Raw genomic sequence first — 27639 nt, forward strand, 5'->3', positions numbered from 1 at the left:
ATTCTGGAACTTCCCTTTAAATTCGATGGTGAAAAACTTTTGCGGTTCCGACCAATTCCACATTGCTTCAGTTCTCAGTGCCTTTGCTTATGCGGATTTGCGATTTTCACCGGGAATCTCGCCGTTACGTTCCTGAAAACTCAGGCATCAGAAAGTTCTCCCTGAATCGCCCGTGGACTGTTAAGTAAACTACGTTCCCTCTACCATATTTATCGATGGGTCGGTTCTTTTGTGCCTGTAGACAGCACATTCCTTGGGAGAAGTCAGACGTTTACAGCCCAGGTGTTGGGTTTCACTGCTGAGGTAGCAGGTACGACTGGAACGGGGCGGAGTCTGGAGTTCGTCGGAGGGGCTGATAGGTGGGCCCGCGGGAGGCGAGTGACGTAGTGGGACGAGGTTTCGTGAGTGGATGGGAACGAGAAAAAAATGGGACTTTAACTTCCTGGCCACAAGAGAGACTGCGATGGTGTGGGGGCAGGCAGTGATAAGGCAGTGGGGAAGCGCTAGGAGGGAAGAATTACTTTCAGGGACACGAAAGAATTTTCGGGAAGAAGACATTTGTTGGTGGGCGTTCTGGAAGACTACCCTCCCCCCGGAACCTCGCGTCTTCCGTACTTGGTCCCCCCCGGCGGAGGCACGCTCCCCACCCCCCCCTTGCGCCTGCGCGCGGCCGCGCCCTTGCTCTTAATCCCGCCTCTTCCGGCCATCTCTAGGGGTGGGGTGCTGGGGGTGTGGTGGCCCTTGCAACATGGCGGCTCCCGAGAAGATGATGTTTCCGGAGAAACCAAGGTAAGCTGGGTTGGGGGGATAATGAGCCGCTGAGAAGACGGGACGGGGCCAGCCGAGCCTGCTGATGGAGGATATGCAAGCCAGAAGGAAAGGGGAGCTGGGCCAAGCAGGCGAGGCACTGCTGCCGCTCGAGCGCTCCCCGGGGTGCGCCCCGGACTGTCAGGGGCGCCTGTAGGCTGAGGGATGCGAGGAAGTGAACAGGTGGCGGAATGGAAAAGACCTGCCGGCTGGTCATGGAATGGCGAGGAGATACTGAATGCGTGTTCCGTAATTAAAGCACGGGAAATAAGAATTCACTCCCGGGCACCGGAACGATTTCCTGTCACTCAGAGCGGCTGGGTGGCGGGAGGCGACGGAGGGGCGAGGGGGGGGGCGCGTGTGAGCACGTCATGGCAGCGGCGCAGGTGCGGTCAGTTGACGCTAGTGTGTGCCTGTTTCAATCTTCCAGCCACAAAAAGTACAGGGCTGCCCTGAAAAAGGCGAAACGAAAGAAACGACGACAGGAACTGGCTCGATTGAGAGACTCAGGTAACCGGCTCCTTAGCCCGTTTTCTGTGTATGAAACTGCTCTCTCCGCTCCCGTCCTAACTTGAAGCCCCAGTGCCAGAGGAAGCCAAGTACAGACCTGCTGAAAAATCGCTGCGCCTATTGCCTTCCAAATAAAGTGATCTTAGACCCATTTCACAAACGATATTAACGTACTAAAGGGGGAAAGACGTCATGGTAAATCAATCACTGATTGTGTGTGACTATTTATGAAGTATCTGATATTACGGGTACAGGCATCATGAATTACAGCAGCTAGCACAGCCCTTGCACATAGTAAGTATTCAGCGAATATCTTCATCTGTAAAACCAGCAGGACTTGAGGGGTTTACACATTTTGCAAATTTTTCTCAAACTTCAGTAACACAGGAGACCCTTTGACTCAAATTATTATTGTCATTTAAATATACACAAGCATAAAACCAGATATGAAACTCTTATTAGGGATCCCTGGGTGGCGCAGCGGTTTGGCGCCTGCCTTTGGCCCAGGGCGCGATCCTGGAGACCCGGGATCGAATCCCACGTCGGGCTCCCGGTGCATGGAGCCTGCTTCTCCCTCTGCCTGTGTCTCTGCCTCTCTCTCTCTCTCTGACTATCATAAGTAAATGAAAATTTTAAAAAAATAAAAAAGAAACTCTTATTACACTATAAAACATACATGTACACGTTATAAAACCAAGTGAAATTACACATCCAGTAAAATTCAAATTTAGATTAATGTAACATTAGGAATGAGGTAAAACAAGCTTACAGCATCAATATGGTACTGAGTGGAGTTGGGAGTGCCACTACTGTTGCCCTGTGGTTATTTGCCAGTTGTTTTTCCTATTAAAGTGCTTGTGGCACCTTCATCTGTACTGGCTATGGTATCATTTATCCTTCACGTGTCACAATCTAACAAATATATATTAAACCTGCCTGTTTAATACAATGAAATTAGTACTAATTTACAAGATTATATATTAGTTATAAATGTGGATGGAAGCACTGAAATCGCACAGCAGTACTGTGTTATGTTTGCCATCTAGACTATCCAGGCAGTCTTCAGACCTTTTTATTTTGACATATAACTGATTACTTTGTAATGATTTGGTACTTGTGTACATTGCAATAATGTATCTAGACAATTCTTACAGTCCACAGGCAAGGGCCTCAGGTAACCAGTATTCAGTATTCACTAGCCATGTGAAACATAGTTGTAGACATGTTAATTACTTTTTAATTATTTTTAGTAGCAATACTTGGAATATTTAGAATGGGAGGAGCAGGGTGTTTACCCGTGACCTGTTACCATCTCTCTTTTATTCAAAACTGGACCACTAAAGGCAGGACAAAGCATCAGGTATAAAAAACAAAAGGAAAAAAGTACGTTGGAGTTATTGATGCCCTTGGTGTCTGCCCCACCCCCTTTCCCCTCAATAATCTTAGCTACCTTTTTTAACTTAGCCTGTGTTTTTCCAATATAACTTCTTTTTTAACTTCTTAATCATCTTCTCCCCTGTTCTAAATCCTAGAACTATTGTTTGTATTGTGTTGAATTTTTTTCCCCCTTTGACTTCACGAAGTGCTTTCAGAGTGAGCCTTTGTGGAGAGGCGTGGGTGGGATCATGTCCTTTGGCAGTCTAGTCAGTTGAAGAATGCAGTGACTGCATCAGGCTTATACAGCTAATGGCAGATCCAAGTCTAAGTACTTGTCTCTGGACTACTGCTCCTACTTTGGCCCACTCCAACTCCTAATTATTTACTCAGTGGTGCTGCGTGAATAGTGTGGCCTACCAAACATTGCTGTTCATTGCAGCACACATTGGATGGGCAACCAATACCCAGAAGGCTAGAATAGGGACATAGTCTATAAGAATTGCTATAAGAGCAAGTTGGAAAATGAGTGGTAGGAGTTTCTGGAATTTTGACCTCATTTGCAGGTAGCCTCTTTAGCATCCAGTTCTACTCGAAATAGCTTGTGATGAGCTGCCTTGTCAGAAATTAAGGTGACATTAAGAATAAAAAGCAAGTTGCATGATTCTAATACATATGATTGTATGTATGATACAATTAGGTATACTATACTTACATGTGTCTTTGCATATATTTGTAAGTATGTGTAGAGCAAATGCTATACCTGGTACTGTTAGTGATCACCTCTAAGGAGTGTCAGCTTGGTTTTGGGAGGATGGAGGGGTTGAGTGAGTCAGACAGATACTTTTGAATAGCAGCTATGCCAGGCACTGTCTAGTTTATGGGCATATCTCTGTAAGTCAATCATAGGCCCTATGCCAGGTTCTCTCGAAGGTCCTTTATGTACATTAGCTCATTTAATAATCTGAATAATTAGATTTTATTCTGTGTGAGAACTTACACTAAATTTTTTTTTTTACCTATTTTGATTTCAGATGCTGAGATAATAAAGTTTACTTGCTTAAGAAAAGTAAATTGTAATTACCTAGGACTGGGTGTGCCTTTGATTAGAACTATACTCAACATACATGACAGACAGAAAATCTTTTTCCTTTAAGCCTGAGATCTTCTGTTATATTTCCTTCACTTCAGTTTTCCTCCTTTTCCCCCCAAATTTAAATTTGGAATAGGAATCTATATTATATATGTATAATAATATATATAATTATCATACTAAAAATATTTTCCCGGGATGCCTGGGTGGCTCAGTGGTTGAGCATATACCTTTGGCTCAGATCGAGATCCTGGGATCGAGTCTTGCATCAGGCTCCCCAGGGGAACCTGCTTCTCCCTCTGCCTATGTCTCTTCCTTCTCTCTGTTTCTCTCATGAATAAATACATAAAATCCTTTTTAAAAAATTAAAAAACAAGAAATAAAAATATTTTCCCGTGTTCTTATTTTGAAAATGTTCCAGTGTACAGAAAGTTGAAAAAATGGTAAACATTCATGAACCCATTATCCAGATTTGCCAGTGTTAATGTTTTGCTTTACTCCCTATATAGATGGATACATGTCCATATTTTTTCTGAACCCTTTGCATGTCAGTTGCCAATGTCATGACCTCTCACTCCTAAATACTTCAGCCTGCATCTCCTTAGAATAAGGACCACTATATCAGACTTGTAGCCAAGTAAAGGAGCAACAATTCAGTGGTGTGAGATGCAGGCCATACTTGACCTTGCTCAAAACAAGACTGATGGGCAGCCCCGGTGGCTTAGTGGTTTAGCACCGCCTTTGGCCTGGGTTGTGATCCTGGAGACCCCCGGGATCGAGTCCCACATCGGGCTCCCTGCATGGAGCCTGCTTCTCCCTCTGCCTGTGTCTCTGCCTCTCTCTCTCTCTCCCTCTCTCTCTCTCTCTCTGTGTCTCATGAATAAATAAATAAAATCTTAAAAAAATAAAAAACAAGACTGATTATTGTCAAAAGCTCAAGCCAGTTGTCTGGTGGAATGCCCTGCATTCTGGAGTAGCCTGTCTTCTGATTAGCTTCAGGTTACACTCCTTATGGCAAATACTACAAAACCGATGCTGTGTACCTCTCATTACCCACATCAGAGAGCCTATGATGTCAGGTTGTTCTACTCTTAGTATTGCTGCAAGTGGTCAAAATGTTGCCAATCATCTGTCTCCCTTGTATAGAATGTTTCCCCTTTGTAAATCAGTACTTACGTGTGGGCTGGTGTTTTGAGATGGTGCAAGTAAATATCTTCTTCCCAATAAGGTTTTATCCAATGTTTTTAGCATTTTTTAAAAAATCAGTTCTTACTGTGGGGGTTGCAAAAGTGATGACTTTTTCTACTACAGTCTTTCTACATTTTTTAGTTGCCATTCTTCTGTAAAGATGAATGTTCCTTTTCATAGCCCATTGCCTTTTTGAGAATCACTGTAGAACCACCAATTTTTTATTTTTTTATTTTTATTTTTATTTCAATTTTTTAAATGTGTTATCTACCATTATTCTTTTCGGGTTTCACAGTTGTTTCAAATTTAGTTGGTTGGAGCCCTTCCTATTAGAAGGCTTTAAAAACATCCCTACCATAATTGTAAAGATTAGATTTTATCTTTTTTTTTTAATCATTGGTTTTCTAATATTCAGCTCATTTAATGAAACATTTAAATTCCCTTAGGACTCTTACAGAAGGAGGAAGAGGATGTTTTTATTGAAGAACAACGCCTAGAAGAAGAGAAGCTGTTGGAGATAGAGAGGTCAGCAGCGATTGGAGCACTTCTCATGAACTCAGTTTTATTTGAAGTCTTGGGGTGCCTGGGTGGCTCAGTTGGTTGGGCATCTGACTGTTGATCTCAGCTCAGGTCTTCATCTCAGGGTCGTGAGTTCAAGCCTGGTGTTGGGCTCCACATCCAGTGTGGGGGAAAAAATTGAAAAAAGTAAATATTAAAAGTCCTTATGAACTAGTTTGGGTCTTCTTTATAACACCTATTAATTTATACTCGGTATTTTTACGATTCTATACAAAGTTGCCATGAGTATCCATTCTTATATATCCTTGGTAACTGCCCAGTTGTTTCCTCAGAAAAATGTCTAGAAGTGAAATTGTTGGGATCATAGGATAAGTACCTGTAAACTGTTGGTGGTTGGGTAGAAAGGCCATCCCAGTTGCAGCTCTTCCAGCAGTAAATTGAGTTGCCCGGATCCCTGTACCTTCTTCACTCACACCGGGCATCAGTTTTTAAAACTCCTGTAGTGAAAAGATGCATTTCATTGTTTCAAATGTACATTTCTCAATTAGTAAGTTTGTGTATTTTTGGATATATCTCATTACCTATTTTATATTTGTTAAGTCTTGCAGCTTTCTCTTTTGGGATACACTGTTTTAAGTTTGTTATGTAAGCAAGGTTATTACTGATTAAGGGTATTATTAACTCTTTATTAAATGTGTGATGTATTCTTTTCATATTTGTCATCAGTCCTAACTTAATGGCATTACTTACTGTAATTTGTTTTTCACGTCATCAGCTTTCATCTTGATACCTGACCATGGTGTATGGACTGTAAAAGGCCTCCTCCATCCCAAGATGATGAAAATCTTCTATTTTTTCTCTTACTATTTTTCAGGGGGTAGGGGTTTTTTTTTTTTTAATTTTTTCCAGTAGTACACAATAAGGTGAATGTGCTTAATGCTACTCAACCGTACACTTAAAAATGGTTAAAATCCGAAATTTTATGGTATGTAAATTTCACCACAATAAAAAAATATATTTGAACAGGAGTAAAAAAAACTTTATAGATGCTCTCTAGCTATTTAGCAGCATGTTTAGTAGGGAATGTGGTTTCTTTGCATGTAATTCACTCCCGTTCTCCACTTAAGCACATAAACAGGTGCAGTCAGCAAAACTGCCAAAAGAAAATGTACTAGCGATTGAAAACATGGAGTTGATGAGCCAGAACTGCATTCCAGTCCTGGCCCTGCCACTTACTGGCTGTGTCCAAGTTGTTTATCCCCCTAAGCCTTAATTTCCTCCTCTTAAATATGGAGACAAAATGGAAATAAAATCAGTCCTAGTACCTGCTTCATGGAATTGGTGAGGTGAAATGAGGTGGCAATTGTATGCACTTAACATCATGTTAGTATATAGGAGGCGCTGTAAATAACTCTGGTTGTTCCAGATTTCTGTGATGATGAGGATGACATTTATGGTATGAAATAGGGGAGTCATTTTTTTGGTTTCTCATTTATTTGCAGTTCTTCTTTTCAGTCAGATAACCCCATCTTTGTGTTCCTTTGATCTTTGTTCCTGCACAAGTTACATGATAGTATGTTGTTGAAAAGAAGGAAAATTAATTGTGGAAATACTGTATGGCTTTACATACTGCCTTGAAGCAGAGGTATGGCATCAGAGAATAACATAGGCAGACGTTAAAGTCGTGAGAACAGGTTGTATTCCATTACCCCTGACTGTAGGGGCAAGAGTAGAGCCCCATTCTGATTTGTGCAGGGGCCCTGGAGAAATAGAGAAGTGGGGAAGTATTGAGGGTTGGTCCACGTAAACGTGACTAGGCCAGCTGTGTTTGTTAGCAGGCAGATAGGGAAGTTCACATCCTAGCCGTTCACAGACACTGGGACACAGGGCTTGTCTTTCTTAAAGGGGACATTTCCCAGTAATGGCTCCCAGGTCCTTGAGACAGACTTATTCATAATTAGAAGCCTTTTTTAGTAAATGCTCTATGAAAGGAAGGCATGGGCCTATGATCCTGTGTTAGCTAGAGCAGATAGTCCATTTTCCTGGCAGCTTTGAGCTCTCTCAGCTTTGAGCTCTCTGGGGTAGGCATTTTAACGAGGGTGAGGAGGAGGGGCTGGGGTCAGGGATCAGCCAGAGGACACAGCCTTGCTCCTTGCTGGGCTGGAAGCCATGCTAGAGTTTCCTCAAGTCCTCCTAGTGCAGGGGTTTTGGTGGAGCCATGCGAGCGGAGTTCTCCAGTTTTAGTTCTTGGCAGTATATTCAGGTTATTAAATTTTAAAGTGTGTAACATTTTGTTCTTTTGAGGTCTTAGATTTATATGCACTTTGGTTCGGTTTATATATAATTAATACGTTCCTCAAAAGGTTTATAAATCAGAGTTCTACACACTGAAACATCTATACATAACCTACAATGTGCACAGGAACATTGACCTCTGTAGTGTGCCTGCCTGTACCATGGTTAAAAGATGTGTTCCTGGAAATGAAATATATTTTCCCATAGGGTATTTGAAATTGTGAATAGGTTCCCCGGCCATACATAAAATTGTATTTAATGGCTAATGTTGCTGAAGTGATACAGAGCCATTTCTTGTAATTCACTTCCCTTTTACAAATTAAGTGGGAAAATGCAATCTAGGTTCTAAACACCTGATTGGCTTTTCAACTTTTGAAATGTAACCCATCTTTCAATTAGAAACTTGTGATATTGGATGTCTGAGATGCTTGCCATTTTAAGATAAGATCTGCTTATAATTGGTCATTTTAAAAAGTAAACTAGACACCTGTTAATTTATTTGTATGACTCCTTGTCATCTTCAAACCCCTAGCTTTCTTTGTTTTAAAGACAGAATCAGATATAGTTTTATATTCCCTTCTTGGAGCACTTTAGGTGTTTGGGGGCAAGCTACAGGAGGCTCTTACCTGTCTAGAGGAGCAGTGTGAAGACAGAGGGCAGCAGATGCTGGGTTTTCAAAGTGCCGCAGTCTGACGTTTGCTGCTTGTAAAATGCATAGAAGAGGAAGGGTAGGACCTCCTGAACGTGAAAAGCTAGATGGTGCTTTGAGATTTGTTGGCATCTTTATCGACACCTAAACATCACAATGGTCATCCTAAAGGGAGAGTCATAGTGTCCTTGTTCTACATAAAAGATGTCATGGATAGGAAATATAGAAGTGGTGATTTTCACCTGTTAACCCTCTGGGAAGAGAGCTAGTGAGGTAGTGTTTTTCTGAGATCACTACTCATAGCCTCTGTCCCTTTTATCCCTCCACTTAACTGCTTTCTAGAAAATCTTTCATGATACCTTAATCATTCTCAAATATGTCATTTTGCTATTATTGTATGTAACTGTAAAGTAGTGCTCATTTATTTTTTGATTATATCATTACATTGATAGGCAAAAATTACATGAGGCGTGGTTGCTTCGGGAGCAGAAGGCACAAGAAGAATTCAGAAGAAAGAAGGAAAAGGAAGAGGCGGCTAGAAAACGGCAGGAAGAACAAGAGGTAGGAGGTTAATCAGATGGCCAGCTAACTAGTTAACTAAAATAGCTCTTAGGAGGAGTTATAGATCTTGAACTTAACAAAAATGGATATTAGCCATTTCACCAGTGTTAAAGTTTTTCATTTATCTGCCCTGTATGTTAAATGTTTTTGGAAAGTGAATGACAAGAATTACCTTTCCTTTTCTTTCTTTTTTTCGGTAAAGAGAAAGTTAAAGGAAGAGTGGGAAGAGCAGCAGAGAAGAGAGAGAGAAGAGGAGGAGCAGAAGCTGCAGGAGAAGAGAGAAAGAGAGGTGATTCCTGTCACAGGAGGATAAACGCACTGCGTATCCTCTCGGTGCACAGATATGCTGTTGGGTGGGCTGCAGAGTAAGCTGCAGGCATCACAGGGTTGGGGCTTCGTTTCCCTGTTTATTTAGGCAGAGTCCTGCGTTAACACAGATACACACTAGAGTTTCCTATCTCCTCTTTGGGTCTGTGCAGTGGCAGATACCTTAAATTAAGGTTTTCCTTCAGCTTCTTCCACTTCCCCTTTATACCAGGGATTGGCAGACTTTCTCTGTAAAGGCAGAGAGTCAATATTGTAGGCCTTACGGTGAATATGGTCTCCGTTGCAAATATCCAGCTCTGTTGGTGGGTTATGAAAATAGCCATAGATAATATGTAAATAAATGGTTGTGGCTGTGTTCCAATGAAACTCTATTGGTTTTATTTTGAAAAACAGGCAGCTGGCCCTGCTTTACACTTTGTCCCACACTTGGGCCAATGTTTTTTTGCTCTAGCTCTTGACATTCACACCAAAGTGTTTCTCTGAGGTTCCATTGTATATGGGCTGACCCACTTACAGAATATTTTGTGTCATGTCCACATTGACTTAGTCAATAAAACACTTAACTGTTTATGACATGTCAGCAAGAATGAATTGACCAAAAAGAATCAGGAATTACCATACTAAGGAATTAGGAAATATTTTTTGTTGCTAAATCTTGACTTCTTTTCCAACTTGGCTATAAAGGCCGTTGTAGCTAACACATAGTCACTTATTTAAAAAAAAAATCTATAAGGTATATGTACAATATCTTCCAGGATCTTTTAAAGAATGCTTTGGCTTATTTTGCTGCTATTCCTTAACACAGTGTATTTATTTCCAAGATCCCACAGCTCATCATTCCTTGACTGATTCATCAGGATGTATCTTTTCTCTCATATTCCCAAGTTTGAATAGCATAAAAGTGGGTAGTTAATCACTTCATCATGGAATAAAATGCATTTGTCTATATCTTAGTCTTGTTAAATCCAGCGCAAGTTTTTTTTAAAAGATTTATTTATTCATTTTAGAGCATGTGTGAGAGAGAGCATGTGAGTAGGGGGGAAGGCTAGAGGGAGAGAATCTATAGCACATTCCCCAATGGGTATGGAACCTGATGTGGGGCTCAATCCCATAACCCATGAGATCAGGACATGAGCCGAAACCAAGAGCTGGACACAGCTGTGATTGAGCTACCCAGGCACCCCTGCATGCAGTGCAAATCTTTAACACCCTCATTTGAGCGCTGCATTACAGATGAGGCGAGGCCATGCTAATGTTTTAGGGGGCAGGGAAATTGTTGGGAGCTTGTCATTTTTTTATAGAGTAATCGATTCCCCCCCCTCTTTTTTTTAAAGATGCTATTTGTTTATTCATGAGACACACACACAGAGAGGCAGAAACATAGAGGGAGAAACAGGCTCACTGCAGGGAGCCCGATGTGGGACTTGATCCCAGAACTTTGGGATCATGCCCTGAGCCAGAGGCAGACATTCAATCGCTGAGCCACCCAGGTGTCCCTCGATTCCCATTTTAACAGAGTGTTCTCAACTGAGGCCTTTGTGGCATCAGATTAAAGTTAAGGCTTATAAAAAAGCAAAGGCTTTTCTTTCAAAGGAAGTCAGGTGAGACCTTATGGAGAGGCAGGTAAGATAAAGTAGGTTCTAAGCATGTATAAAGGGACATGCAGTCGTGTTTCTGCTGTGTGCTAGATACTTCTCTAGTAGATAGAGATAAAGCAGTGAAAAATACAGTCCCTGCTCTCCTTGAGTTTTTGAGATGGGGAGCCAGATGAGTAAGCAAAAAAGATAATTTTAAGTGCTATAAAGAAATAAACAGAGTCATGTGATAGTGAGTGGGGTAGGGATGTGTACTTCTTTAAATTGCCTGGTCAAGGAAGACTTGTCCAAGGAGCTGAGGTTTGAGCTGACACCTGAGTGCAAAAATGTTGGGGAAAGGGGTTCAGGCAGAGGGAAGAGGCCTGAGCATGGAGCTGAAAAGATGTCAGGGTGCCTGAATCTTGGAGACCAAAGGAGAGAGTGGTGGGTGGTGAGGGAAGGGGTCAGGAAGGTAGGCAGGGTCAGATCATGTAAGGCCTCCTAGACTGGAAGGAGGAGTTTGCGTTTTATATTGTCATGGGAAGCCATTAGCACGGTTTTTAAGCAGGGTTTGACTTCACTTAATTCATGTCTATACCCTTAACAGATCATTCTAACTTTTGTATAAAGACAGGTCAGGGGGTGGAGAACAGGAGCGGTGACCAAGGAGACAAGAATGGAAATAGAGTGACCAGTTAGAAGACTGCTGTTCCAGATAGGACATGATGGTGGTTTGGATGAGGGCAGTGCTTAGTTAGGATAAGTCCAAGGTTGTGAGGTGTATGGAGGCAGGGTCAGTGGGACTCTGGCTTGTCGATTGAACAGACAGGGAGGGGAAGGAAAAGGAGAGGAATTCCAGTTCTCCTTTTTAGGTTGTTAGTCCAAACAAGGGGGCAAACGGCAATGTCCTTTATGGAGATGTGGGGTGTTCAGGTGATTGGGGTTGGAGAAGAACCAGAGTTGCCTGGTGAGCATGTTAAGTTAACCAGGGGTCCTGGTAGCGTTCTCAAGTAAGCAGCGAGGCAGAGGAGTCTTTTATGTAATGCTTTAAGGGGCTAGGGAAGAGAAGTCTGTCAAGAATAATTTAAAACTTGTTTAAATGACAGCTCAAAATTTACTGGCACATTGTAAGACTTCCTTTGCCTTACCGAAAAGTTTGATCTTTTTCATCAACCTGAGTTACTGCTGTTCATGTCATACTTTAATATCTGTTAAGTGTTGATGATGTTTGATCTAAGCATTGCATTTTATAATAATTCTCTGATACTATATCACTCATTTTAAAAGCTAGAATGTGGTATATATGAGCAAATATGCTAAGTATTACTGTTAACTGAAACTATTATAAGACTGTTTTGCAATGGGAGCTAATAAATGTCCTATTTGAATAAACATTCTCAGCTATATGTCCTTTGAAAGCTTTTCAGAAGATCTGTGCTGTAGAAAGCAAATTAGAACCTGAAACCTTTGATGTGTGTGGGGTTTTGTTTTTGTTTTTATGTTTTTAATTGTTACAGAGATTCTTAACCAGAGAAACCAGACGTGACATTCCTGACTTGCAGGTTTTCATTAGTCCTATGTTTGCACCATTTGTAGGAAGCTGTGCAGAAGATGCTGGAGCAGGCTGAAAATGAGGTATTTTCAAATCTTTCATTCAGAATTAGAGATCAGTGCACATTTCTTTAACAATGGTTCTTCCAGTATAATGTTAATTTTGTGGTAAGCTATTTAGGTCACATCTGAGTATCAGAATCACTTTTGTAGCTCTGTGATTTTTACAGCAGCAACAACAGCAGCAAAAGTTTTTTGATGAGCAAAAGCAAATGGTATCAAGTCACCTCTCTGGACTGTATTATTTATAGTCCTTACAGTGCGTGTGAGCAGCATCACACACTGTTGCCCTGAAATAAATGGTTTGACTTGCTACAGAGCAACTTTGGTCTCTCTCAGGGGTGGTTCCCTGACAAGTCCTTTGACCTCATTCAGAATGGCTGGGCAGAAGGGAGACCTCAGTGACAGTTCCTGGTAGCCACAGTGACTGACGCCTGATGATGGGCAATGACTGGGAGCCAGGAAAGACAGGGTGCATGTCTCCGGGCAATTGTTCGTGAAGTTTGGATTGCCTGTTATGACCTAAATGTATATATTCTTAAATCTATTTTTTATTTTTGGCCAAAATATTTGCATACATTTTAAACATGGAGTTCTTCATGGATTTTTACACCACCAATAAAGTCACGGTTATTTTCAACAGTTGGAAAATGGTGCCACATGGCAAAACCCAGAACCACCCATCGACTTAAGGATAATGGAGAAAGATCGAGCTAATTGTCCATTCTACAGTAAAACAGGAGCGTGCAGATTTGGAGATAGGTAACTAATTTTGCTTTATCGGGTCAGAATTCAGTGGATCACAATGTCGAGGTTGTTCTCTTTGGGGGTGCAGCACGGGCTTGAGTTTGAGAGGTTCCCAGTCAGGTATCTGCTGCTTTCTTGCTGCTTCTCCAGTCACATTGCTCCTCCTGTACATGTTCCCTGGGTAGGCTCAGCCTAGTTCTCTGATAGGGCTTCCTTTGCATTCCTCCACAGCTTCATGAAGACCTTGTCCTTTTTGTTTTCTTCCTGTGCTTGCATGAGTCCACGTGGGACAATTTGGATGGAGAAAGAACATATTTCAAGAGACCGGAGCAGCTTGGCTTTATTTATTTTTATTTACTTATTTTTGAGTGGCCAACACCATGCATAGAAGAGACTTTAAAAAAAATTGGCATGCCCAAGGCTATCTGTGAAAGACAGGACCCGAGTGAATGAGGAAGTTTTTCTCATTCCCCATTCTCTGTCTGCTTGGACTCAGGAACAGAGCCTGGGTGCAAAAACTGACTTAAGCAGCTGTCAGTTGGGGAGAGTTACTTAAGCCTTCTGAGCCTTAGTTTCCTCATCTGTAAAATGGGGATGAAAAATAGTCTCTCCTTTTGGAGGAGTTTGTGAGGCTGCAAGGAGTGAATGCAGGGCAAACCCAGACACCGTGCCAGGCATATGGCAAACACTGTCCCGAGTGTTGGCTGGTATTTTCATTTTGTTGTGGTTGCCCTTATTCTCTGAGACACTCGGCTGCCTGCCTCTTTTGGCTCCGTGTTTTTGAAACAAGCCATTCACATGGAGAACTAAGTGTCGGTTCATTCATTTAGCAAATATTTAAATCCTTACTATGTGCCAGGCATTGGTGATGTTTATCATTTGGCTTATTAATGAATGAACAACTCAAAAAAAAATGAACAACTCAAAAGTTGAAAAATAATTTATGATAGTCTATCCAAGACAAAATCTGGTGATTACTAAGCATTTTGCAGAAAACATCTAATTGTTTCTTAGGATCCTATTAATCCTGAAAGGGATGTGAATAGGCAGATTCATATGTATGTAATGAGAAAACTCCGTGTTTTCATTCATGTTATTTTATTCATAAAATTATCCATGCCATGAGTTTCATGTCCTTCTTTGAAAATATAAACTTGCTCTCTCTTCCTCTTATTTTGCTTTTTGAAGTTAAGCCCTCATGCCTTTTTATATTTTTTAAGAGCAGTGGTTCTCTTTTTTTTTTTTTAAAGTTATACTTGGATTTTCTTTTTTTTTTTTCTTTATTTATTTATTCATGACAGACACGGAGAGAGAGAGGCAGAGAGACAGGCAGAGAGAGAAGCAGGCTCCATGCAGGGAGCCTGACATGGGACTCAGTCCCGGGTCTCCAGGATCACACCCCCGGCTGAAGGTGGCGCTAAACCGCTGGGCCACCGGGGCTGTCCAAGAGCAGTGGTTCTCAACCCAGGTGCACATGAGAATCCTCTAGAAAGCTTTAAAAAATGTATGTCCTACCTCAAGTTGGGGAAATCTCTGAGACGCAGGCAGCCTTACTTTTGAAATGTCCTCTGGTGTTTCTTGTGTGCCCTAGGACTGAGAGCCCCTAATGCAGGCTGCGTAGTTCCTTTTATGGTTCATGACTAGGGTTATGTAAAGTCAGAATATCTGTGAAAGGATTCGTAGGATGTGGTCAGTAGTGAAAGCCTCCTCTTGAGGAACTGGGAACTAAGGAAAGAAGAGACTTTATTCCCCTTTTTACCTTTAGAAGTGTTTCCTAAACTTAGGCTTAGTTCATCAAGAAATAGTAATCATTGGCATTAAACACCCCCCAGCAAAGAAAACATGGGAAGTACCCACGAAAGACAATGGGGACTCAGTATAAATTCACATCTGTGTGGGTAGGTTTTCTAGCTGCAGGTTTCCTCCTTTATGATGTATCTCCAACATTACCTTGAATCTTAAGACTGTGGTCATCAGATTCTAAATTCCCCTTTGGATGGGCATGAATGAGAGAAGGGGGTGTGTCCTGAAGGGTTTCAGGACATCCGTGGGCAGTGTGTGTTTGTGGAAAGGAGAAGAGTCCGTCAGGTGCTCACACAGCCCTGAGAGTCATTCCAAGGACATAGTGACAGTGAGCAGGTTAGTTTGGGAACATTTCTTCATATTTTCATAGGCATATGAAATTTCACTATCACCGCCATCAAAGTATGAGAGCAGTTTGGGTATTTTCATCATTCAGGTAATGAATTGTGAAATACAATTCTATGAAATGAGCAGTTACAAAATGCAGCACCATCCTTTCAGACAACAAGACTGTTCCCCTCTTAGAGCCATGCTGACTTGCTCCAGGATCCTACAGCTGTTGTTTTCCTGTTAAGGCTTGTCACATCATCAGACAGATACTTCATCACCAAAGTGTTTCTTTGGTGGTTCTGTTTTTGTCATGAGTCCACAGGTCAATTCAAGAACCTTTCTGGAGCTGATACTTCTGGAGTCACAGCTTTGAGGGGGAGTTCCGGGTTTTTTTTATTGTTGTTTCACCCTCCTGAAAACATGATCACTGATGAAAGGTAAAACTTACATATCAGGATAGCTATTTTAACTCACTGGTTTCCAGAAGTGATTTAAAGAGGGCTCATAATCTATTGCACTAAGTGTAGTGAAAGTCATGGAAAGCAAGGGAAGGAGGAAAAAATGAGTTATTGTGAGTGTGCAGTACACTTGGCACTGGATTGTAACACAGCCCAAGAGGAAATTTAGTTCTTACCAAAAAGGAAGAATGCGTGGTATCTCTGGAAAGACAGATTTTCCAGGCATTAGGTTCTATATCTTTCTCCCATGCAATACTGCGTAAAGACATTGAGGAAGGAGGTAGGCCATAACTTTGATAGATGTCTTATTAACAGCTGCTTACATAATTTTCCCTGAAAATGTTTTCACAGAGACCTTCAATAAATGATTGCAGCCTCATTTCAGCATGTATCTTGAAATCTGTGAAGGACAAAGGTAGTAGGCAACTCGAGAGCTCCCTCAAGAAGAGAAAAGGGTGTAGTGGGTTATGCTATGCCCAAAGGGGCATCTGGAGACCACATAGTTCAGTGGCTGACCTTGGGCTAGGGTGATGTCTTAACTGTGATTTCATGGCATTCTTAACTTGATTCAAGTATCTGCATCTTAAGTACATAGCATGGTCTAAACCAGGGGTTCCCAAACATGGCTGACCTTCAGGATCAGGTGGGGAGTTACTTTGAAAATATGGTTCCCCACCCTGAGGTCTTGACAGATGGTTTGGGACAGAACCTCAGAAATCTCGGTTCTTTCCAGGTGATTCTGGGAACCAAACAGGTTCGGTATCACACCTTTAGATTGCCTTCCCAAATACCTCTTGCCTTAGCCGACTTCTCAGGAGGGGCTGTAGTAGGGCTAGCCCTGAGTATACACAGATTGTGCAGACTGTCTCCAAGCCAAGTGGGGATTTTCCCTAAACAGGGACTTGGGCCCTGTGCCCAAACTCACATGCTTGTTTGACACTCTAGGAATTAGAGCCAGGTTCATTCAGATGTAATAATCCCACAAGCAGAATTTTAACCCTGTTAAATTGGTTCCATGTTTAAATCTGTCTGTGCTTCCTACTTGTAAAATTTGGATTTGCTAACACTTATGGTCAGGTTGAACTTTCACTCTTTGTGCAGTTGGTAGCTATATTTGGGAAGATGGACCTATCATGAGGTCGCTACTAAATCATCTAGGAGGGTCCTTTGGAAAGTAGAGCATTTCACATTCCTGGACACTGCACATGTCTGAGCTGGGTGCGGTGTGCGGGGGGGCACTCTGGGTGCATTGTCTCACTGGGCGCACAGATGTCAGTTTATAGACATGGGAAGTGAGTGGGAGTTAAACGTTTAGTCATTTCACGGTAATTGATTTTGCTGACACTTGCCTTATTCTTCAGCTTCTTTTCTTCCTTATTTCTGGGGATTGCTTTTTTTCCTAAAAATTTTGCCTTAACCCATTTTTTAATAACTAGAAACCTAATCAGGAAAATCCGGTGATTTGGAACCTTGAACTACATTTTCTTTTCCTTCTCCTTTTCAGAGAGGGAAGTAAATAAAGTAAACCCCTATAGAAGACTTAAATTACTCACATACAACCTGGTGTGGTGCGGTTTAAACTCTGAAAAGAAAATCGTTCTTCCTAATGCTTAGCCTCCTCATTATATGGGAAGTCTGTACATCATGCCGTATGATGGACAGGCACTAGACTGTAGCTTAACCCCGCCTTCCCAGCCCCCTCTTACCAGCCAGGTGCCCTGGATAAGTGTGCTGCTCTAGGCCTCCGCTTCTCTCTTTGCAAAGTGGGGAAGATGCAAGCCCTGACAGTCCTAACAGGCTGCAAGGATCAGAGGAAGAAATAGAAAAATGCCATGATAACTATGAAATGCTGTGTGTACACATGTGAAATTGAAATATTCCGTTAGCTCGAAACTCGTAGGTTACCCTGTTCTTTAAGCATTGAGTTAGTTGAAGATTGTATAGAACCAGGATTGTATTGTTTTCACCTTCCTCCTGAGTCCCACATATGGTATCCTTGTGCCCGTCACCCCAGCCTGTCATGTCAGTGGACTTTTCCTCCTATGCTTTTACATGTGTAACACTTTGGGAACTTCATCAAAAGGCAGCCAAATGGCATATGGGCATGGAAGTAATTCCCAACTTTACATCTTAACAAGAGCAGATCTATTGGTCGGTTTCAGTGTTACACTTTGACATCTGAATGGGGTTTATTATCTTGCAGTGAAGAAGAGAGACTTGTAGAGAAGTCTCTCAAAGTTTAAAGGGAGTTTTTTCTTAAAGATTTATTTATTTTATGGGAGAGAGTGAGAGACAGAGAGAATGAGAGCATGAGTAGGGAGGAGAGGAAGAAGCAGGCTCCCCACTGAGCAGGGAGCCTGACGCAGTGCTTGATCCCAGGACCGCAGGATCATGACCTGAGCCAAAGGCAGACGCTTAACCGGCTGAGCCACTCAGGTGCCCCTAAAGGGAACTTTTGATGTACAATTTCTAACTCTTGGAGTGCTGCATTTAAGTTCTCCTTTCATATGCAGGTGTTCACGTAAACACAATTTCCCATCTTCGAGCCCCACACTTCTTATTAAAAGCATGTTTACAACGTTTGGGATGGAGCAGTGCAGAAGGGATGACTATGACCCAGATGCGAGCCTAGAGTACAGTGAAGAGGAAACCTACCAGCAGTTCCTGGACTTCTATGATGACGTGCTTCCGGAGTTCAAGAACGTGGGGAAAGTAATCCAGTTCAAGGTGGGTGTGCACGATGCACATGAAGAAGGGGACTGCTTCACTTCCCACCAAAGTGCCCTAGAGGACATGAGTGCTAGGACACAGGCTGTCTGCCTGGGCGGGGCGTGTGTGATGGTGCAATGCCTGGTCCAAAGTTGGGCGCCCGGGCTCTCAGTAAATGTGACTTTCTTCTCCCTTTCTACCACCCCTCACTGCTGATACGGTAGAGGGACTACATGAAATCAGAACTGCGTAAGGTCCTGCAGATAGGCATCCCACCGTTCATGTAGAGGCTGCATATGACGGAGAAGGCAGCTGTCCCTTCCTTTGTAGTGGGTCTCACCTAGAGCTGCAGCGTGCACAGTGTAACACCCCTCCGCTTACTGAGTTTGCCGCATGATAATGGCACTTGCTTGCACCTTCCACCCCAGGTACTAATTCATTCTGGAGCTACCCAAGAACAGAAACCTTAATTCCTTCTTTTGACATTGTTTTTATTCATTCAGTACTGAACATAGTGTACTGAACATAGTGTTCCCCAAATTGTGGCTTGTGATGCAGCATACCGGCTGAAAAGGAGCGTTTCAGAGTACACAGTTATTGGAAAACATTCCTCAAGGCACAAATAAAGGCAGAGGTACTAGTAGCTGCTCTTGGGACCCTGGGGCTCGAATCCTAGCATAGTGAGGCCTCCCACTTTGTGACTTGATCAGATCCAAACCGGAATGATTTTGCTATGGTAGGGTGGGGGAAATGCCCCATAATTTGAAGGGGGAAGAAAAAAAGGAATAAAATCGTGAGGTTTTTTTTCCTGCAAGTTAGCAATGACAGGGAAGTTGGAACAGCCAGGAAACAGCAGAGCGACTGCTAAGCATCAGCACTCATGAAATGCAAAGCTGTACTTAATGTACAGTGAGTTCACAACTGTTTTTTTTAAGATTTTATTTAAAAAAGGGAGAGGGAGAAGCAGACTGCTGAGCAGGTAGCCCGATGTGGGGCTCGAACTCAGACCCTGAGATCAAGAGTCGAACATTCTACCCACTGAGATGGCCAGGTGCTCCTCTAATTCCACTCTTTTTAAAATTTTTTATTAAAGATTTTATTTATTTGACACAGAGCACAAGCAGGGGGAGCAGGAGAGTGAGAAGCAGGCTCTCCGCTGAGCAGGAAGTCCGACACAGGGCTCAATCCCAGGACCCTGAGATCATGACCTGAGTCAAAGTCAGATGCTCAATTGACTGAGCCACCCAGGTGCCCCTGAGTTCCTAATTTAAAAAATCTTTTAAAATTTCTCTTTACCTTTCCATATGTGTTCCATGCACCTCCCGGTCTTCACACTGCTTCTCAGCACAAGCAGTGATCACTAGAGCCACAGGGCCAGCCCCGCATGGCGCCATAGCACGCTGGGGGGTCTGCATGGTTTGACTAGCTCTGTGCCTTTGCACATATCACTTTGCCTCTTCCTGCTTTTGCCTCGTCCCGAAAGGGAGGGCATTAAGACTATATCAGTGGTTTCCCTCGTGGGGTCCCTACATTGTATTGCTTCTGTGAAGTCAGTGGCAGAGCTGCTTTCAAAACTTCCACCTGAAAAAAAACAAAAACAAAAAAAACTTCCACCTGGTTAGTGGAAGTCACACCATTACTTAGAACAGGCTGCACCTGCTAGCCACGGTGTGATTTATTTATTTATTTTTAAAAGATTTTACTTATTTATTCATCTACACAGAGAGAGAGGCAGAGACACAGGCAGAGGGAGAGGGAGATGCAGGCTCCATGCAGGGAGCCCGACGTGGGACCCGATCCCGGGTCTCCAGGATCACACCCCAGGCTGCAGGCGGCGCCAAACCCCTGTGCCACCAGGGCTGCCCCACGGTGTGGTTTATTGTTTTTTGTCCTTCGGTTTAGAATTTTATCAGCCAAGCTCATGCTAATCACATTGGCAATTTTACATGGACAGCTCTTTAGTAAATTCTTAATAAGAGAAGTTTGAAAACACTGAATTAATGGAAAAATTAATGGGTCCTTGGGAACAACTGGATTAAATGATCTCTGAGGTCGCTGGTGAAACTGATGTGGTCTCCTAAGGCCTTTTTAGTCTTCAAGGATGATGTTATAAACTATCATTCCTCATCTTTCTAAGGATGATGTTATAAACTATTATTATGGAGTGTGCCTCTTTTTGAGTACTCTAACAAAAATACTGTAGAACAAATTTGTAACATTGTAGATTCATTTTGAAAATAAAAGCTGATCATTTGTATCAATATCTGAGGACCTTCTTATACCATTAAATAAAAACAAATCGGATTTGTCTATTTTTATTTATTTTAATTCCAGCATAGTTAACATACAGTGTTAGTTTCGGGTGTAAAATATGGTGATTCCAAAATTCTATACATTACTCAGTGCTCATCAAAATAAGTGTACTCTTCATCCTCATCACCTATTTCACCCAGCCCCCCTACCCACCTCCCCTCTGGTAAACATCAGTTTGTTCTGTAGTTAAGAGTTTTTCAGTTTTTCCCTTTTTGTTTGTTTTCTTAAATTCCACATAGGAGTGAAATCATGGTATTTGCCTTTCTCTATCTTATTTTGCTTAGCATTATGCTGTCTAGCTCTATCCATGTTGTTGCAAATGGCAAGATCTCATTCTTTTTTTATGGCTGAGTAACATTCCATTGTATATATACCACAACCTCATCCATCTATCAGTGGGCACTGGGGCTATTGCCATAATTTGTCCATTGTAAATGATGCTGCTATACATATAGGGGTCCATGTATCCCTTTGAATTAGCATTTTCATTTTCTTTGGGTCAATACCCAGTAGTGCGATTACTGGATCATATGGTAGTTCTATTTTTAACTTTATGAGGAACCTCCATGCTATTTTCCATAGTGGCTGCACCAGTGTGCATTCTCACCAACAGCACACCAGGGTTCCTTTTATTCTGCGTCCTTGTCAACACTTATTTCTATTCAATTTGAGCCATTCTGACAGGTGTGAGGTGGTATCTCATTGTGGTTTGGATTTACATTTCCCTGATGATGAGTGATGTTGAGCTTCTTTTCATGTGTCTGTTGGTTGTCTGTATTCATCTTTGGAAAAATATTCATGTCTTCTCATTTTTAATTGGATTATTTGGTTTTTGGGCTTTGAGTCATATAAGTTCTTTATATATTTTGGATACTGACCCTTTATCAGATATGTCATTTGCAAAAGTCTTCTCTTACTACACAGGTTGCCTTTTATTAGTTGTGTTGATTGTTACCTTTGCTATGCAGAAGCTTTTTATTTTGATGTGGTCCCAGTAGTTTATTTTTGCTTTTGTTTCCCTTGCCTCTGGAGAGCTACCTAGAGAAATGCTGCTAGGGCCGATGTCAGAGAAATTACTGCCTGTGCTCTTTTCCAGGATTTTTATGGTGTTAGGTCTCACATTTAGGTCCTTAATCCATTTTGAGTTTATTTTTTGAGTATGGTGTGAGAAATTGTCCAGTTTCTTTTTTTTTTGCATGTAGCTGTCCAGTTTTCCCAGAAGCATTTGTGGAGAGGCTTTTTCCCATTGCATAATCATTCCTCCTTTGTCATAGATTAATTGGCCATATAATCATGGGTTTATTTCTGAGCTTTCTGTTCTGTCCCATTGATCTGTGTGTCCAGATTTGTCATTTTTGAAGACAAATGATCAAATGCTCAGCCTAATAATAGGAACAGTGCATATTAAATGAGATTATTTACACCTATCAGGTAAAAAATGATAAATTCTGTTAATACCAAGAGTGGGCAAGGATGTGTCAATTAGTAAAACCACTTCAGAAAGTTTACCAATATCTAGTGAAGTTGAAGGTACATGTGAACCTACAGACTGGCACACTAGTTCTGGTCATGCATCTTAGAAATCCTTGTATCCACAGAGACATGTTCAGGAATGCTGACTGCAGCACTGTTTGTTGAAAAATTGAAAGCACCTATCTAATGATGATAGTCATCATTAGAGGAGTGAATAAATGAATTTGGTATTTTGATATACCCAGTATACAGTTCAAATGAGTCATGTTTATGTGATGATATTTGGAAAAAATGTAAAATATACTTTGTGTGCTAAAAATTTTAAATGTACAAAGCAGTCCTGTGCATTGTTTACCAATACATATATGGGTTTCTTTGCATACGTATACATAAATATACCCATATATTCACATAAAGTCTACCCATATGTTTATAATAGATGTCTGTACATAACATGTATGATTCTATGGCACGGATGTATGTGTATGTGCCCGTCTGTATACATATGGATATGCATGTTTGTGTCTGTGTAGAGAGGTGCACGTATATTTGTTTGCATTTGGAATGTGAAGGATACACCAGCCTCAGGCTAGTTAGTGCTCATCCATGTGATAGGGAAGGGACGCTAGGCAGAAGGCTTTCAACTAGGTCCTTAATGTTTTGCATATTTAACCATTCTTAGTTGAAAATGGCAAGCGTTCATCTTGAAATTGGGTGGTTGATTTTTGTTCTCTGTATTTGTATGTACGTGTGAAGCGTTTCACATTCATGAAAAATGAATCTGGATCAGCAGGCATCAAATAATTGGGGCCTGTAATGGTGTGGTGTGCTGAAGCATGCCTTAAATAGGCCTGGGAGTGGCATGGTAGCTGGATTTTGGAATCTTCAAATGTTAACTACTTTTGGTAGTGTTACCTTGGACAAAGTGCATTGTGATGACTGGAGGATTTCTTTTCCTCCTTCTTCTCTCTCTTTTTTTATGATCGAATTCTTCATTGCTCCTTAGGTCAGCTGCAACTTGGAACCTCATCTGAGGGGCAATGTGTATGTTCAGTATCAATCGTAAGTATTCTGAACATAAATATCTTCACATTTTGTCACAGTGTAGTATAATTATGTTGCCGTCTGGGTTTTTCCCACTAAATAGATGGCTTTCACATGTGTGTTATTTTTAAAAATGTAATATTAAGAGCTGATAGGGATATCCAAAGGGACTTGAGAATGCATTTGCATTTCATGCATTGTATACTTAACATAGTTTTGAATCTTTTACAGTGGTTATTTTTTTTTTACTTAGTTTTCATAATTAAAATACAAACTGAAAAGGGAGTGGCTAGCATAGAGAACAGAAAAGGGTACATTGGAAAAGCCAGAAATCGAAGCCCCGTGTAATCTTGGTATGCCTTCGGCCCCCTAAGAGAGCAGTTGGTATATCATTTCTGTTTGTCCTGCTGTTTGTCTGGGCCCCGCCGTGGCTAATGGGATCAATTAACCACTGTAATAAGAAAAACAGCAATCCTAGCTGAGAAAGGAGAGGCTCTGATGATGGGAAACACTTCTGCATTTTTAATGGTCCAATCTATTGGTTTAAGCAGCTTTGACTCCAGCCGATTTCCATGCATCAGAACCTCTTGATTTCCATGCATCAGAATCTCTCGGAGGGTTAGCAAAAAGCCTTCCTGAATAAATTGTGAGCTTCAGGAGCTTGAATGCTCTAAGGAGGACTCCCTAGTACAAAAGCAGTGAACTTGGTGGTCTGATGATAAACTAATAAGAAAGTTAATGAACAGTGGGGGTCATCTACATAATAGAAAGTTACTGTAAAATGCATCCTTTAATTTGTGTTTTTTTTTTTTTTGAAGGGAAGAAGAATGCCAGGCAGCCCTCTCTCTGTTTAACGGACGATGGTATGCAGGACGGCAACTTCAGTGCGAATTCTGTCCAGTGACCCGATGGAAAATGGCAATTTGTGGTAAAATACAACACGATGATTTTACCCCAGTGGTTCCGCTGTTGTGTAAAGGGACATTTTTAAGGGAAAAAAACATTTTTTTAAAAAAAGTAGGCTCCATGCCCAGCGTGGAGCCCAGTGCGGGGCTTGACCTCCCCACCCTGAGATCAAGACCTGAGCTGGAGGGATCCCTGGGTGGCGCAGTGGTTTGGCGCCTGCCTTTGGCCCAGGGCGCGATCCTGGAGACCCCGGATCGAATCCCACATCGGGCTCCCGGTGCATGGAGCCTCTTCTCCCTCTGCCTGTGTCTCTGTCTCTCTCTCTCTCTGTGTGTGACTATCATAAATAAATAAACATTTAAAAAAAAAAAAAGACCTGAGCTGGGATCAAGAGTCGGACGCTCAACCCACTGAGCCGTCCGGGCACCCTGAGAAGAGTCTCTTAAAGGGGCGAAACCTAGCTTGTGCCTCATGCACTAGACGAGCAGAGACCGTTACGTAAAGAACCTCTCACTTTAGGTCTGTAATAGAGCTTGTAGATCACGCTATGGATGAGGTGGCTGCAGTCACGGCGTCTCCGTGACGGAGTTGGGGCTAGAATTCCCACCATCTCATCCTCATCCCGAGCCCTCAGACTTCAGGAAGCCTGAGTTGTGTTTGCGAGAAGCTGCCTTTTCCTTGTGGCCACGTCAGAGATGACCTCTCCTCACGGGCTCCCTTCATGCAAACTGGGTTTTCTCCCGTATCTTTATCCCTCGTGAATTTTCGGTCATCCCTGCCACCTTAAAACATGATGGCATTTCCTGCCTGGCTTGAAAGACATGTTTTGCGCAGTAGAGGTTGGCTGTAGCTGTAGGGTGTGGCCAGGGCGCAGTGAGGCTGACTCATCAGACTGTGGCCGCCGAGTCCAGAGATGAGTCAGTCCTCTAAGTAGCCAGCAATTCTCAAGGCCTTGTTATTTTTTTATTTCCGTCAGACGAGCTCAGCCAAACTATTTATCGTTGAACTCCTCTGGAAACAGGGATGAAACCATCCAGGCCTTAGGGGAGCACTTCTCTTACACTTTACTTTTCTTGGCTTTACATTTGCCTGCTTAAAACCTCTCATTAAACAAAATCCATAATTTATGAAGGCTTTATCTCTGGCAGCCTGATCTTAATGGATGCCGTCACTTAAAAACCATTTATTGAAGGGGGCAAAACAAGAATTTAGAGTTCCTTGCTTTGGAGAGCAGAAGAACCATGATGTCTGAGGTTTGAGAGCTTGCGGGCTAAAAGAGCTGGAATTGGCGTTTCCCTGCCAGCGGTTATTTTTGTCAGTTCATGGGAACGCGGCGTGCCCTTTCGGTGAGGTGCTTCCGAGTGTGACACCGGCTCCCCCAAAGCAGGAGACTCTTTCACCTGTTTTTTTAAAATAACAACTTTGCTACTTTCCCTAGTAATTAATGATGTTGAGTGTCTTTGGTGTGTCCTCCTGATTGGCCATACGTGTGTCCTTCTTGGAGAGAGGCCTATTTAGATACCTTGCCCCTTGTTAATTAGGTTGTCCTTTTACCATGGGGTTTTACTCTTCCATCTGTCGAAGCCCCTTATTGCAGATATGATTGGCCGATATTCGCTCCCATTTTGTGGGTTGCCCATTCACTTTGACGATGTCCTGTGAAGTATAGAAGTCTATAATTTTGATGAAATATGTTTTATCTTTTTTTTTTTTTTTTTTTTTTGCTGTACTCTTGGTGTCATACCCAAGAATCCATTGCTCAGCCCAGTGTCATGAAGATTTTACTTGTATGTCTTCCTCAAAGAGTTGTACGGTTTCATGTCTTACATTTAGGACTCGGATCGATTTTGAGTTTTCGCATATAATGTGTGGTGTGGAGGTACTTCGCTTTTTTTTTTTTTTTTGACCATTTTACATATTTGGGGAATTGACGAACTTTAAAAAAAAAAAAGTTTGAAAGCCTCAAGAGGACCACTAAGTTGTTCGAGTAGATTTCACCTGTGACAAAAATCTTCCGTACTAAAACCACTTGGTAAATTTAAGAGCATGAGGCCAATGTTTACCATTTTCTCCTTAAAGTGTAAAGAAAAAATACAAAGTCCTCCACTTCTGATAGGGCTCCCTTCTGGCCAGTAGCTGTCCTGCCACCAGCACGCTGTCCGAGCGCTGTCCCGGGACTCCCAGGGGCTGGCACTTCGGTGTGAATTAGGGATCTACACCGTCTATCAGTGGGACGGTGGAGCCCTCAAAACCCCCCGATGTGGTCACCATGCATTCGGTCGGTCGCACTCCACACCCTCATCCATCCGGTCGGGGACCGGGATACTCGGCTTAATGAACACCTTCTGCTTTGTTACCGTTCACAGTGCCGTTTGTTAGAGCGTTTGAATGTTTTTGCAGTTCTGGGCACCAGAGCTATGACATCAATTTACATAAGCTGCTTTGAAATAATACGCAGGAGGAGATAGGTCTGTCACGTCCGAACGTCGGCGGTGTACCTTCTAAACCGGATAAAGGGCCAGCAGTAAATGCTATTTCCTCACTGTGCCGTTGCAGGTTTATTTGAAATACACCAGTGCCCAAGAGGAAAACACTGCAACTTTCTTCATGTGTTCAGAAATCCCAACAATGAGTTTTGGGAAGCTAACAGAGACATCTACCTGTCTCCTGATCGGACCGGCTCATCCTTTGGGAAGGGCTTGGAGAGGAGAGAGAGGATGGGTCACCACGATGAGTACTATGGGAGGCCGCGGCGGCGAAGAAGCCCCAGCCCGGTCCACTCCTACAAGAGAAACGGGGAAGCCGAGAGGAAGAGGAGGAGCAGCCACCGGGGGAAGAAGTCTCACAAACACCTGTCGAGGAGCCGCGACGGGCCCAGTTCACGGAGCCGAGGCAGGAAGAGGGGCCGCAGCCGCGGCCGGGGCAGCCGGAGCCAGAGCTCCTCTAGGTCCAGGAGTCGAGGCAGGAGGAGGTCAGGCAGCAGAGACTGAACGATTCAGGGTCCCAAATGCAAATAAACTTACTTTATTCGTAACTGATTGTACACCGTCCGCCAGAACCCCACTTCAGGATACTTTTCTTCTCTGATAATCAGTGTGTTTAGAATAGAATAGAAAGCCTAGGCAACATCAAATGCACAGAAACCGTGAAAATCCCCTGTAATCCTAACCTTTAGCAATAAAGTTCACACTGGAGCATTGCTTGCGTCTTTTTTCCTTCTCTTACACGTGTGTACACATTTTTTTAACACCAAGATCATATATGGCTGCACTTGAATATGCTTTGCTTTTCCTACACAGAACCTCCTATTTCATCAAGTCTCTCATTAATTTTCTCACTGCGCGTGGA

The 27639-nt window shown here is 42.4% G+C and overlaps 1 protein-coding gene across 1 annotated transcript; it reads left to right on the forward strand.

Annotated features, from left to right (window-relative positions):
• ZRSR2 (zinc finger CCCH-type, RNA binding motif and serine/arginine rich 2) lies at positions 1-27491 on the forward strand. The gene is made up of 11 exons (XM_055337828.1): positions 1-789; positions 1238-1317; positions 5419-5497; positions 8888-8996; positions 9199-9285; positions 12494-12532; positions 13152-13270; positions 18360-18573; positions 23348-23403; positions 24204-24313; positions 26848-27491. The coding sequence occupies exons 1-11, from the start codon at positions 749-751 to the stop codon at positions 27279-27281; spliced, it is 1368 nt and encodes a 455-aa protein (XP_055193803.1). The 5' UTR covers positions 1-748; the 3' UTR covers positions 27282-27491.
• The last annotated feature ends 148 nt before the right edge of the window (positions 27492-27639 follow it).

This window comes from Nyctereutes procyonoides, unplaced genomic scaffold (assembly GCF_905146905.1).
Source record: "Nyctereutes procyonoides isolate TBG_1078 unplaced genomic scaffold, NYPRO_anot_genome, whole genome shotgun sequence".
In the NCBI taxonomy this organism is placed as follows: domain Eukaryota; kingdom Metazoa; phylum Chordata; class Mammalia; order Carnivora; family Canidae; genus Nyctereutes; species Nyctereutes procyonoides.